Here is a 12,978-nt window from a genome sequence, read left to right as displayed (position 1 = left end):
AGTGTGCCCCCTTCATCACCCAGTATCACCAAGGACTGGAACAATTGAACCACATCCTTTGCCAGGTCTTTGATTACCTTTCATCATGCCCTGAAAAGAGGCATATCCTACCCAAGATCCTTCCCATCCCTCCTAATTTGGCATTCTGTCATCCACCCAATCTCCACAACATCCTAGTCTGTCTGTATGCTACTCCCAATCCCAGCCCCTTGCCACAGGGATCATATCCCAGTGGAAGACCAAAGTGCAAGACCTGCCCAATCCACTCACCGAGCTCTTCCTGTTCCAGTTGTCACAGGTCTGCCCAACCTCATCAGAGGCCAGGCCACCAGTGAAAGCAGGCATGTCATGTACCAGCTCTACTGCAGTCATTGCACAGCTTTCTATATTGGCATGGCTGCCATCCAACTGTCCACCACGATGAGTGGTCACTGCCAAACTGTGACCAGGTGCATGGTAGTCCATCCTGTGGCAAAAAATGCACCTGGGCCATCTAGATCGTCCCTTCACCACAACTTTTCTGAATTGTATAGATTGGAGGTATCCTTACAACACATTCTCCACTTCCGAAATTGTTCCAGCCTCAACCTAAAGAAACCTACTATCCCACACCCTCCACTCAACAGTTTCTGCCCCCCTCTGTCCTATCATTTCCTCCATATCCACATTCCCTCACTGTCATTGTTTTCTGCCTTCTGCCAACGTATCCACCCATCTTTCCTAGTTTGTCTCCTTTTCCAGCCCCCCCCCCTCCCACCTCCCTTCTCAAACTGTGCCTGTCAGTCTCGTCTGGCCTCCATGTAGTCCCTGCACACTTGGCCAAACAGTGCTCTGCTCTCCCCTCCCACCTGTCTCCTGCTATCCCTCCTGCATCCCTGCCCAAATCCAGATTGCTGTTTCACATTCCGGTTCAAGCTGTTGGAGATGGCAGTCATGTGTGCGTGAATGTGCTTGCTTGTGTGAATGCCTGTATGTTTTCTTCTCTGAAGACTCATTTGGCCAAAAGCTAAATATGTAACAGTCTTTACATTGTGCTTGTGTGCAACACAGTGTGTCAAATTTACAGTGAGTAGCAATCTGTTCTTTCCCTAATATTGTCAAGTCAAAAGTTATAATTATTTTTGGTGATAAGTTAGGTACCTCACTCTTTGTGTATGTTTGTGCAAAACAGTTATCAGTAATAAAACTGTTCTTACTTCGCTTTGTAGGTTGACACTTCTCTTGAATTATACATACAGTCAGTGCAGTTGTTTGTTATTGTAAATATTATTACATGTTAGAAAAGTCAAAACATTGACTTTTTTTGTTGTGTTTATATTAGTGCTTCCCCAAGGAAAAGAGCTACTGCCAATTGATGTTGTATTTTGAGTGCCATAAGTTTCTTTGGCCTTTTTACAGGTTGCAATAGAAGATTCTTCTGATGATGAATCACACACTGGAAAAACTGTTGGTTCTTCAGACAGTAAGGAGGAAAAGAAAGAAAATACAAGTGCAATATGCAAACCTGAGCCAGGCATAGACCCTACAACAGGAGAAGATTGTGAATCCCACACAAATTTGGAGGACAATACTAGTAATGAATTGCAACCAGAAGATCAAACAAATGTTTCGAAAGTGAATGTGGATGCTGTGGCTGTAGATGTATGTCAGAAGCAAGCAAATAATTCTATCACACTGGATAATAAAGTTGGGTTGAAGTCTGTGGATCATGCAGAGCCAATAAAGGACATTTTGCATGATAAAGAACCTTCTGGATATTGTGAAACAGGGACAGACAAAGAGATGAGTAAAAATGTCTGTGAGCCCAAAAAAGCAGTGTCACAGTCAGTGTTTGTAAATACAGAGAATTCAGAGGCAGCTGACAATACAATTACTAATTTGGAAGATTCTGCCATTCGAAAGGCTCAAAATACTACACCGATGGAACGTACAAGACATTCTTCAGAATCTTGCTCAACAATGCCTGCACATCCTCGTACACGTTCAGCTTCCCTTCAGTCTCCACCACCATTTCCTACAACAACAGAGCCTCGTGTCCAAAGTGACTCTGTTGATACTTTAAAACGAAATGTCATGCGAAAACTCTTAAGTATGGGTGCTGCCAGTGTGCGAGATATAGTCGACAATCCGACACAATCACGTCGTGTACAGCATGCTTTATGCCATCTCGTAAATGAGCATCGTACGGCATGGACACGGCACATGCGGCGGTTGGCAGAGGCACGCTTCAGGCGTGACTGCAGTAGTACAGTGCAGTCCATGGAACCCACTGCACCACCAGATTTGGAAGCAGATGCTGATGCTGCTGTGGATCTTGCAAGTTTGCCTTCTGAGCTGATTGAAAGACTTGGTGATCTGCTACAGCTTGATGGACTCGGAGCAAGTACAGAAGGCATGGATCGTGAGATTAGTGATGATGGCCTTGAAGAACTGCAGGAACTTCAAGAGGCTTTGTGTCGGCAGGCTAATCTGGAATGCGTACCTGAAAAAGATTTGTCAGATCTTCTTCCTGAAATGAAACAAGGTATGCTTTTTTGTTGTCTCAATTTTCATTCTAAAATTGCTTCATCTTTTTCATAAATTGTATAGTTAGGTAAATTTTACACATTTGTCTGTCAGAATTAGTTATACCATTTTCATGGAGAAACTGAACAGTTATTGCATGTTGTTTTATGGTGTTCTTAACTCAGAGTATGCCCCAGTTACTACGCTACAGACTAACAAACAATTGGAGAATTGGATTGCGCACTCTGATATGATACAAAAAAACACAAAAGGCAATTCAATTCACGTGCTTGCAGGGTTTAAGGCAGGTGGATGGGTTGTCCAGAGTAGGTACTGAAGTTAATTTACTTGTTTGGCTTAGTATACCTGAATAGAGCTTACAAGTATGAAATTAGAGAATCCTTTTTCTTTTTAAAGACAGTATCCATATTGGGAACATTATCTACTCAGTGGAACACATAAATTGTTTACATAAGCATTGGCCGCAAATTCTCCTTGAACAGTAACAGCAACATCTGTAGAACATGGAGAAATTTCATGCAGCACACACCATTGCATAGCCATGTTTAGCTGCAGGAAGCAGGCATAATGGTTTGCGAGTTTCCACAATGTATGAACCTGAACATTTGTTCACAAGGCTATTACATTCCTCTCTTCCAATTATTTGTGGTGTATGTTATACGGTTTTTTGCATCCATTACGCTAATTGCTACCCATAACAGGTGTTCACTGTGTGCACATCGTGTGAGACTGCAGTTGCAGAAACACTGTGTTCTAGCTGGTGATTGAGTTCTGACATCACTTCTACCTCAGTAGTCATTTAATTCTTTGTGACAAAATCTTGAATTTTCACATCTTCTGGTATTTTGTCTTGATTTTACCCAATACTACATACAATTTGTGTATCTTCTTCTTCTTCTTCTTCTTTCTTGGCTCTACAGCTCATGATGAGCTCTTTTATAATTTCCTTCAGTTTCTCTCAGTCCTTTGCCAATACTCTCCAGTTTCTATAGCCCATCTTCCTATTATTTTCGATTACTCCTTCTTCCCATCTGGCTCTTGGTCGACCACATTCTCTCTGCCCTTCTGGCTTTTCTTGTAATATTCTTTTTGGTACTTCTGTATCATTCATGCGAGCCACACGTCTCGCCCACCTCAGTCTGGATGATTTCACTATCCTTCTGATGGGTTGGTCTTTGTATATGATATACAACTCATGGTTGTATCTCCTCCTCCATCTTCCTCTTTCACAGATTGGGCCGATAATTTGTCTAAGTACCTTTCTTTCAAATGCATCCAGTGTTTTAATATCTTTAGTTGTTAATATTCAGGCTTCAGAGGCATATGTAAGCACTGGTCCTATAAGTGATTTATACATAGTTAATTTTGTGGTATGAGTCAGGAGCCTCGAGGACAGAAGTCTTGTTGTTGTTGTTGTGGTCTTCAGTCCTGAGACTGGTTTGATGCAGCTCTCCATGCTACTCTATCCTGTGCAAGCTTCTTCATCTCCCAGTACCTACTGCAACCTACATCCTTCTTAATCTGCTTAGTGTATTGATCTCTTGGTCTCCCTCTACGATTTTTACCCTCCACGCTGCCCTCCAATGCTAAATTTGTGATCCCTTGATGCCTCAAAACATGTCCTACCAATCGATCCCTTCTTCTAGTCAAGTTGTGCCACAAACTTCTCTTCTCCCCAATCCTATTCAATACCTCCTCGTTAGTTACGTGATCTACCCACCTTATCTTCAGCATTCTTCTGTAGCACCACATTTCGAAAGCTTCTATTCTCTTCTTGTCCAAACTGGTTATCGTCCATGTTTCACTTCCATACATGGCTACACTCCATACAAATACTTTCAGAAACGACTTCCTGACACTTAAATCTATACTCGATGTTAACAAATTTCTCTTCTTCAGAAACGATTTCCTTGCCATTGCCAGTCTACATTTTATATCCTCTCTACTTCGACCATCATCAGTTATTTTACTCCCTAAATAGCAAAACTCCTTTACTACTTTAAGTGTCTCATTTCCTAATCTAATCCCCTCAGCATCACCCGATTTAATTTGACTACATTCCATTATCCTCGTTTTGTTTTTGTTGATGTTCATCTTATATCCTCCTTTCAAGACACTGTCCATTCCGTTCAACTGCTCTTCCAAGTCCTTTGCCGTCTCTGACAGAATTACAATGTCATCGGCGAACCTCAAAGTTTTTACTTCTTCTCCATGAATTTTAATACCTACTCCGAATTTTTCTTTTGTTTCCTTTACTGCTTGCTCAATATACAGATTGAATAACATCGGGGAGAGGCTACAACCCTGTCTCACTCCTTTCCCAACCACTGCTTCCCTTTCATGCCCCTCGACTCTTATAACTGCCATCTGGTTTCTGTACAAATTGTAAATAGCCTTTCGCTCCCTGTATTTTACCCCTGCCACCTTCAGAATTTGAAAGAGAGTATTCCAGTTAACGTTGTCAAAAGCTTTCTCTAAGTCTACAAATGCTAGAAACGTAGGTTTGCCTTTTCTTAATCTTTCTTCTAAGATAAGTCGTAAGGTTAGTATTGCCTCACGTGTTCCAACATTTCTACGGAATCCAAACTGATCCTCCCCGAGGTCCGCTTCTACCAGTTTTTCCATTCGTCTGTAAAGAATTCGCGTTAGTATAGTATAGTATAGTATAGTAGAAGTCTTGTTAGGGCAAAATGGGCTCTATTGGCTAGTATTAATCTCAGCTTAATTTCATAGGAGGTATTATTTAGATACGTAACTATCGAGCCCAGGTACTTGAAATGTTCAACTCTCTCAAGCATATAATTGCCCATTGTTATTGCATTTGGCATATTTTCTCTATGTGCTTTTACAGCTGCCATATGTTTTGTGTTTTGTTCATTAATAATAAACCCCATGTTCTTACTAGCCTGTTCAAGAGCTGTAAATGTCTCTTCCATTGCTTTTTGGGTACTTGCTATTATATATGTATCATCTGCATAGGCCAGTATCTGCACTGATTTATAGAAGATCGTTCCCCTATTCAGAAGGTTTGTGTTTTTCATCACCTTCTCCAGGGCGGCATTAAAGAGAAGACATGCCAATGCATCCCCTTGTCGGACTCCGTTTTTAATATTCAATGTATTGGGCATCATTCCTCCTATTCTTACACTCCCTTGTGTTTTGATCATTGTCATTCCCACCAACCTTACCAACTTTCTCAAGATTCCCAGTTCATCTAGAGCTTGATATAACTGCTCTCTATTTATGCTATCATAAGCTGCTTTGAAATCTATAAAGAAGTGATGTGTGCCAACCCTGTGTTATAGTTGACTTCCCGGGAAGGAATCCACATTGGTATGGCCCCGTCTCCCTCTGTATGATAGGGAGTATTCTGTCGAATAGTATATTAGAGAATATTTTATACCCCAAATTAAGTAGTGTGATCCCTCTGTAATTGCCACACTCCATCTTATCTCCTTTCTTATATATGGGACATATGATACCGTCTTTCCATTGTTGGGGCATTTTCTCCTCTTCCTGTATTCTGGAGACCATTTTCAGAAGGCTTTGTTCCAGCTCTCTGCCTCCTTGCTTAAACAGTTCTGCTGGAATACCATCTGTCCCTGCCACCTTGTTGTTTTTCAATTTCTTCATGGCAGTTTTCACTTCTTCTATATTTGGTGGGGTAGTGTTGTTGTCTGGGGTCCTCTTCCCCTTTCGTGACTGTTGGATTCTCTGGTATAGATATTCTAGGGTTGAGAAGACTATCAAAATACCTGTGCCATCTTTCGCATATTCCCTTCTCTTCACTTAGTATATTCCGTGTCTCACCTTTTATTAAGCTTGTTTTACTACCAAAAGGCTTCTGTACTGCATTCGCCTCTCTATAGAATTTTCTTATTTCATTTTTGCTTCCCATGAGCTCCCTTTTTTTGACACTTGCTTTCTTCCATTCTCTCTTTCTTTCTTTGGTGAGTCCTCTTTTCAATCCTCCGTTTTTCTTTGTATTCTTCTACTATTCTCCTCGTACAGTGTGATCACAGTGTCCTTCTATATGCTTTGTTCTTTTCTTCAGTTACTATTTCGCATTCAGTATCAAATCATGATGATCTTACTGGTCTTGTCCCAATTCCAAGTATCTGTCTTGCCGATGTCTCCACCGTCTTTTTTATCCCTTCCCACTGATCTTCAATATTATTATATTCTCCAGCGTTTTCCAGAATCTGAGTTATCTTCTCCTGACACTGTTCTCTAACTTCCACTGATTCTAAAGTTGTTACATTATATTTCTGCGCCCTGGGTCGGTCTCCTTTCGCTGCATTAGATATCCTTGCCCTCACCCGTGCCCATACCAGAAAATGATCTGTATCTATGTTTGGGCCTCTGAGACTCCTCACTTGCAATAGGTCCGATTTGTGTTTCAAATCTATCAACACATGGTCGATCTGGTTTACTGTGTTTCCATCCGGTGAGTTCCATGTTCCCGTATGTATTTCTTTATGTGGGAACAGTGTTGATTCTATTACCATATTTCTAGATGCTGTGAACAGTATAAGTCTTGTTCCGTTCTCATTACTTGTTGCGTGTTTGCTGTGGGGGCCAATTATCAGTCTATAAATCTGTTCTTTCCCCACCTGAGCGTTTAGGTCTCTGGCTATTATTTTAATATCATGCACTGGACACTCATCATATACTCTTTCAAAAGATTCATAGAATACTTCTTTCTCTTCTTCTTTGGATTCTTCTGTTGGTGCATGGGCATTAATTATGGAGTAGTTAGAGAATTTCCCATTTATCCTGAGTGTTGATTGTCTTGGACTAATGGATGTAAACCCTATTACCAAATGCTTTAATTGATGGTATACAACAAATCCTGTCCCCAACTCATGATTTCTTTCGCTGCAGCTATAGAATATATTCGCCTCTTTCTTTTCTAAATCTCCACTCCCTGTCCATTTCATTTCTTGTAGTGCTATTATACTTTACTTCAGACTCATTATTTGATCCAGCATTACTTTCAGTGCTCCTGGTCGATATAGGGATCTCACATTCCAAGTACCAATATATAGATCTTATCTACGCCTTATATTTCTCTTCTTCCTTATTTCCCCTCCTTCATTTACTTGTATTCCATCCTCTTTGTCCTTCATCCGTCCAACTTTACTTTGCAGAAGTTTTGCAACAATTGTTTTTTACAGAGCGGGCTGTCAACCTTGCGTCCAACCCCTATTGAGGGGACTGATTTTTAATCAGTGTTTTCTTCCCTTAGCCTTTGGAGACCTAACTCCCAACTGCAAGGCAGCAGTTGTTGTTTTGCTGGTTTTGGTCCGCCGTAGGTATTTTATTTCCCCATTGTTGTTGTTGTGGTCTTCAGTCCTGAGACTGGTTTGATGCAGCTCTCCATGCTACTCTATCCTGTGCAAGCTTCTTCATCTCCCAGTACCTATTGCAACCTACATCCTTCTGAATCTGCTTAGTGTATTCATCTCTTGGTCTCCCTCTACGATTTTTACCCTCCACGCTGCCCTCCAATGCTAAATTTGTGATCCCTTGATGCCTCAGAACATGTCCTACCAACCGATCCCTTCTTCTAGACAAGTTGTGCCACGAACTCCTCTTCTCCCCAATTTTATTCAATACCTCCTCATTAGTTATGGGATCTACCAATCTAATCTTCAGCATTCTTCTGTAGCACCACATTTCGAAAGCTTCTATTCTCTTCTTGTCTAAACTATTTATCGTCCATGTTTCACTTCCATACATGGCTACACTCCATACAAATACTTTCAGAAATGACTTCCTGACACTTAAATCTATACTCGATGTTAAAAAGTTTCTCTTCTTCAGAAACGCTTTCCTTGCCATTGCCAGTCTACATTTTATATCCTCTCTACTTCGACCATCATCAGTTATTTGCTCCCCAAATAGCAAAACTCCTTTACTACTTTAAGTGTCTCATTTCCTAATCTGATACCCTCAGCATCACCCGACTTAATTCGACTACATTCCATTATCCTCGTTTTGTTTTTGTTGATGTTCATCTTATATCCTCCTTTCAAGACACTGTCCATTCCATTCAACTGCTCTTCCAAGTCCTTTGCTGTCTCTGACAGTAATACGGTGAACCTCAACGTTTTTATTTCTTCTCCATGGATTTTAATACCTACTCCAAATTTTTCTTTTGTTTCCTTCACTGCTTGCTCAATATACAGATCGAATAACAACGGGGAGAGGCTACAACCCTGTCTCACTCCCTTCCCAACCACTGCTTCCCTTTCATGCCCCTCAACTCTTATAACTGCCATTTGGTTTCTATACAAATTGTAAACAGCCTTTCGCTATCTATATTTTACCCCTGCCACCTTCAGAATTTGAAAGAGAGTATTCCAGTCAACATTGTCAAAAGCTTTCTCTAAGTCTACAAATGCCAGACACGTAGGTTTGCCTTTCCGTAATCTAGCTTCTCAGCTTATTTCCCCAGTGTCCACCATATTTGGTGAACATTACCCAATCCACCAATGGAAAAAGTTCAAGGCAATCGTAAAATGCGTTTTAGACAGGTACGTGCCGAGTAAAACTGTGAGGGACGGGAAAAACCCACCGTGGTTCAACCACAAAGTTAGGAAACTACTGCGAAAGCAAAGAGAGCTTCACTGCAAATTTAAACGCAGCCAAAACCTCTCAGACAAACAGAAGCTAAACAATGTCAAAGTTAGCGTAAGGAGGGCTATGCGTGAAGCGTTCAGTGAATTCGAAAGTAAAATTCTATGTACCGACTTGACAGAAAATCCTAGGAAGTTCTGGTTTTACGTTAAATCAGTAAGTGGATCGAAACAGCATATGCAGACACTCTGGGATGATAATGGCATTGAAACAGAGGATGACACGTGTAAAGCTGAAATACTAAACACCTTCTTCCAAAGCTGTTTCACAGAGGAAGACCACACTGCAGTTCCTTCTCTAAATCCTCACATGAACGAAAAAATGGCTGACATCGAAATAAGTGTCCAAGGAATAGAAAAGCAACTGAAATCACTCAACAGAGGAAAGTCTATAGGACCTGACGGGATACCAATTCGATTCTACACAGAGTACGCGAAAGAACTTGCCCCCCTTCTAACAGCTGTGTACCACAAGTTTTCAAGAATGGTCATTGAGCAGATGCACAGAACTATAGGCCTATATCTCTGACATCGATCTGTTGTAGAATTTTAGAACATGTTTTTTGCTCGCGTATCATGTCATTTCTGTAGGAATCAACATGGATTCGGGAAACAGCGATCGTGTGAGACACAACTCGTTTTATTTGTTCATGAGACCCAGAAAATATTAGATACAGACTCCCAGGTAAATGACATTTTCCTTGACTTCCGGAAGGCGCTCGATACAGTTCCGCACTGTCACCTATTAACAAAGTAAGAGCCTACGGAATATCAGACCAGCTTTGTGGCTGGACTGAAGAGTTTTTAGCAAACAGAACACAGCATGTTGTTCTCAATGGAGAGACGTCTACAGACCTGGCGTGCCACAAGGGAGTGTTATGGGACCATTACTTTTCACAATATATATAAAAGACCTAGTAGATAGTGTCGGAAGTTCCATGCGGCTTTTCGTGGATGATGCTGTAGTATACAGAGAAGTTGCAGCATTAGAAAATTGCAGCGAAATGCAGGAAGATCTGCAGCGGATAGGCACTTGGTGCAGGGAGTGGCAACTGACACTTAATAGAGACAAATGTAATGTATTGCGAATACATAGAAAGATGGATCCTTTATTGTATGATTATATGATAGCGGAACAAACACTGGTAGCAGTTACTTCTGTAAAATATCTGGGAGTATGCATACGGAACGATTTGAAGTGGAATGATCATATCAAATTAATTGTTGGTGAGGCGGGTTCCAGGTTGAGATTCATTGGGAGAGTCCTTAGAGAATGTAGTCCATCAACAAAGGAGGTGGCTTACAAAACACTCGTTCAACCTATACTTGAGTATTGCTCATCAGTGTGGGATCCGTACCAGATCGGGTTGACGGAAGAGATAGAGAAGATCCAAAGAAGAGCGGCGCGTTTCATCACAGGGTTATTTGGTAACCGTGATAGCGTTACGGAGATGTTTAGCAAACAAAAATGGCAGACTCTGCAAGAGAGGCGCTCTGCATCACGGTGTAGCTTGCTGTCCAGGTTTCGAGAGGGTGCGTTTCTGGATGAGGTATCGAATATATTGCTTCCCCCTACTTATACCTCCCGAGGAGAACACGAGTGTAAAATTAGAGAGATTCGAGCGTGCACAGAGGCTTTCTGGCAGTCGTTCTTCCTGCGAACCATACACGACTGGAGCAGGAAAGGGAGGTTATGACAGTGGCACGTAAAGTGCCCTCCGCCACACACCGTTGTGTGGCTTGCGGAGTATAACTGCAGATGTAGATGTAGCTGTAGATGTAGATCCACCACCCGGGGAGGCGCCCGATGGGAGACTAAAGTGCGCGTCATTAATGACGGCTGCCGAGTTTAGGTGCGTTCTACACATCTGACGTCACAAAACACAGTCAGCCAATGAACAGAGAATGACGTTGCCAGAGCTCAACTGCAGTGCAGAGCATGAACGAGTGTCGTTCAGTTTTAGAAACGTTCAGTCATAAATAAAGTAATTGAACAAAAGCAATGTCTTGATAGCAGACTTTCTTTTATAGAAAGTTTGGAAAAGTAATTCTTTATACCAGTTGTTTCATATTCTATTAATTAATTAAACCAAACAAGCAATAAGCCTCCTAATTCAGGCGATAGCAAGGAAAGGTGTTTGTATCATTCTCACTAACCACTTTTCCCCAATAAAGAACAGCAGTAATTGTTTATTTGCTATTGTACTTCGACGAAACACGAGTAATTCATAATCATACCAACAGTGTTTGTTGGTATTTTGCGTCATATTTTAAAGTCCTCCAGGAGATGTTTTGAATGACGAGCTGCATTAGCGTAATGGTTAAAGTGTATGGCTTCTAAGCGAAAGGTTCTGAGTTCAAACGTGATCGGTACTTAATATTTTCTTTATTTTAAAAACAATATTGAAGTGTCTTACTTCATCAATTTTATTCACTTGAATGTAATTTTTTTAAATTTCTAGTGGCAACTAAAATCGACCATACGGAAAGTATACGGTATGGACTTTTACCTCTGCAAACTCTTCAAAATTTCATGCAATGGTTTACTACATCTAATGCTGCACAATAACTGCGTTGAACATCGAAAAAAAATTAAGTCATTTATGGGGGGAAGGTTTCAGTCAAGAAGATGTGTAAAAATCACATTTTTGGGCCAAATAGTTTTTGTGAAATCGAATGATAAAGTGTGTCAAAGTAGTCGAAACACCATGTGTCTGCACAGGTGAGCAGTGCAATGATGACAAAATCGTGCACATCGCGTGGGGAGCACGTCTCTGTAGCAGCGAAAGGGTTAATGCGGCCATGGTGGCTTTACTTCATAAACTGCGCACTCCACCCTAAACGTAAGTGTGCGAACTATACTATGGCGCTGCTTGTCTTGGTGCGTACAACTGGCAACGCAGCAATCTCCCGCGTCTGGGCGGGCATGCGCGAACCGCCAAGGTAAAAGAATTGAACTATAGCAACTCCACACGGGACAGTTTGTGTCTGGTTTATCATAAAGCATAGTCATCCACGGTGCACCAAACACACTGACAGTCTTGTACTCCCACACATTTAATCATTCCACAAATATGATAAGAAACATTTTCCATCTGGTTGATAACAACCTGTAAAAATACTTTAGGAAAGTGTCCACATTTATTATTCACAACAGACTAACCCCAATTCATGTAAAAATTACATAAATTGACAAACAAACAATTTTGCCATTGACATTAGCTGACATTTTTATTTTTGCAGTTAATTGTAATTATTTATGAGATGGTGCTGGTAGCTTGGGACATCAATGTGTGCATGAAAAAGGCATCTACGTATATTGCCACCTTTAGTAATTGTAGATTGCGGGACTTATTTAAATGCAGTGTAGTTTTCACTCTATATAAACTATAACAGCAGCAGTTAAAAAAAAGTAATTTAACAATGCATTCTTTGTTATTGTAGAGACTGGAGTTGTTAAAGAAGAGCTTGAGGAAGAAATTGACAGATTTGATGCTTCTACTGCTCTCGAAGCAATGAGAGTTACAGATATGACAGCAACAGAACCTAATTCATCTGATCCACCAGTAACAGAATTTGGCAGTCTGTTCTGTGACTTTCCAGATTTCAGCAGTGACCTTGACCGTGCATCCAATTGTTCACTGCCAATGCCATTGACTGACAGTCTTACTACAGGTTAGAATATCATGTCAATCATACGTGTGTGTGTGTGTGTGTGTGTGTGTGTGTGAGAGAGAGAGAGAGAGAGAGAGAGAGAGGGAGGGAGGGGGGGGGGTGAGTGTGAGAGAGAGAGAGAGAGAGAGAGAATATA

At 41.1% G+C, this 12,978-nt stretch overlaps 1 protein-coding gene across 1 annotated transcript in view; it reads left to right on the top strand.

Annotated features, from left to right (window-relative positions):
* LOC126198979 (uncharacterized) overlaps positions 1–12,978 on the top strand; it is a 201,036-nt gene that overhangs the window by 52,501 nt on the left and 135,557 nt on the right. The window contains exons 5-6 of the mRNA XM_049935649.1: positions 1,399–2,524; positions 12,612–12,842. Of these exons, the coding sequence (XP_049791606.1) occupies positions 1,399–2,524; positions 12,612–12,842 (1,357 nt within the window). The remainder of the gene's footprint in view (positions 1–1,398; positions 2,525–12,611; positions 12,843–12,978) is intronic.

Source organism: Schistocerca nitens, chromosome 1 (assembly GCF_023898315.1).
Source record: "Schistocerca nitens isolate TAMUIC-IGC-003100 chromosome 1, iqSchNite1.1, whole genome shotgun sequence".
Taxonomy (NCBI): Eukaryota; Metazoa; Arthropoda; class Insecta; order Orthoptera; family Acrididae; genus Schistocerca; species Schistocerca nitens.
The sequence above is the reverse complement of the archived record's forward strand: the minus strand, read 5'-3'. Positions and strand labels throughout refer to the sequence as shown.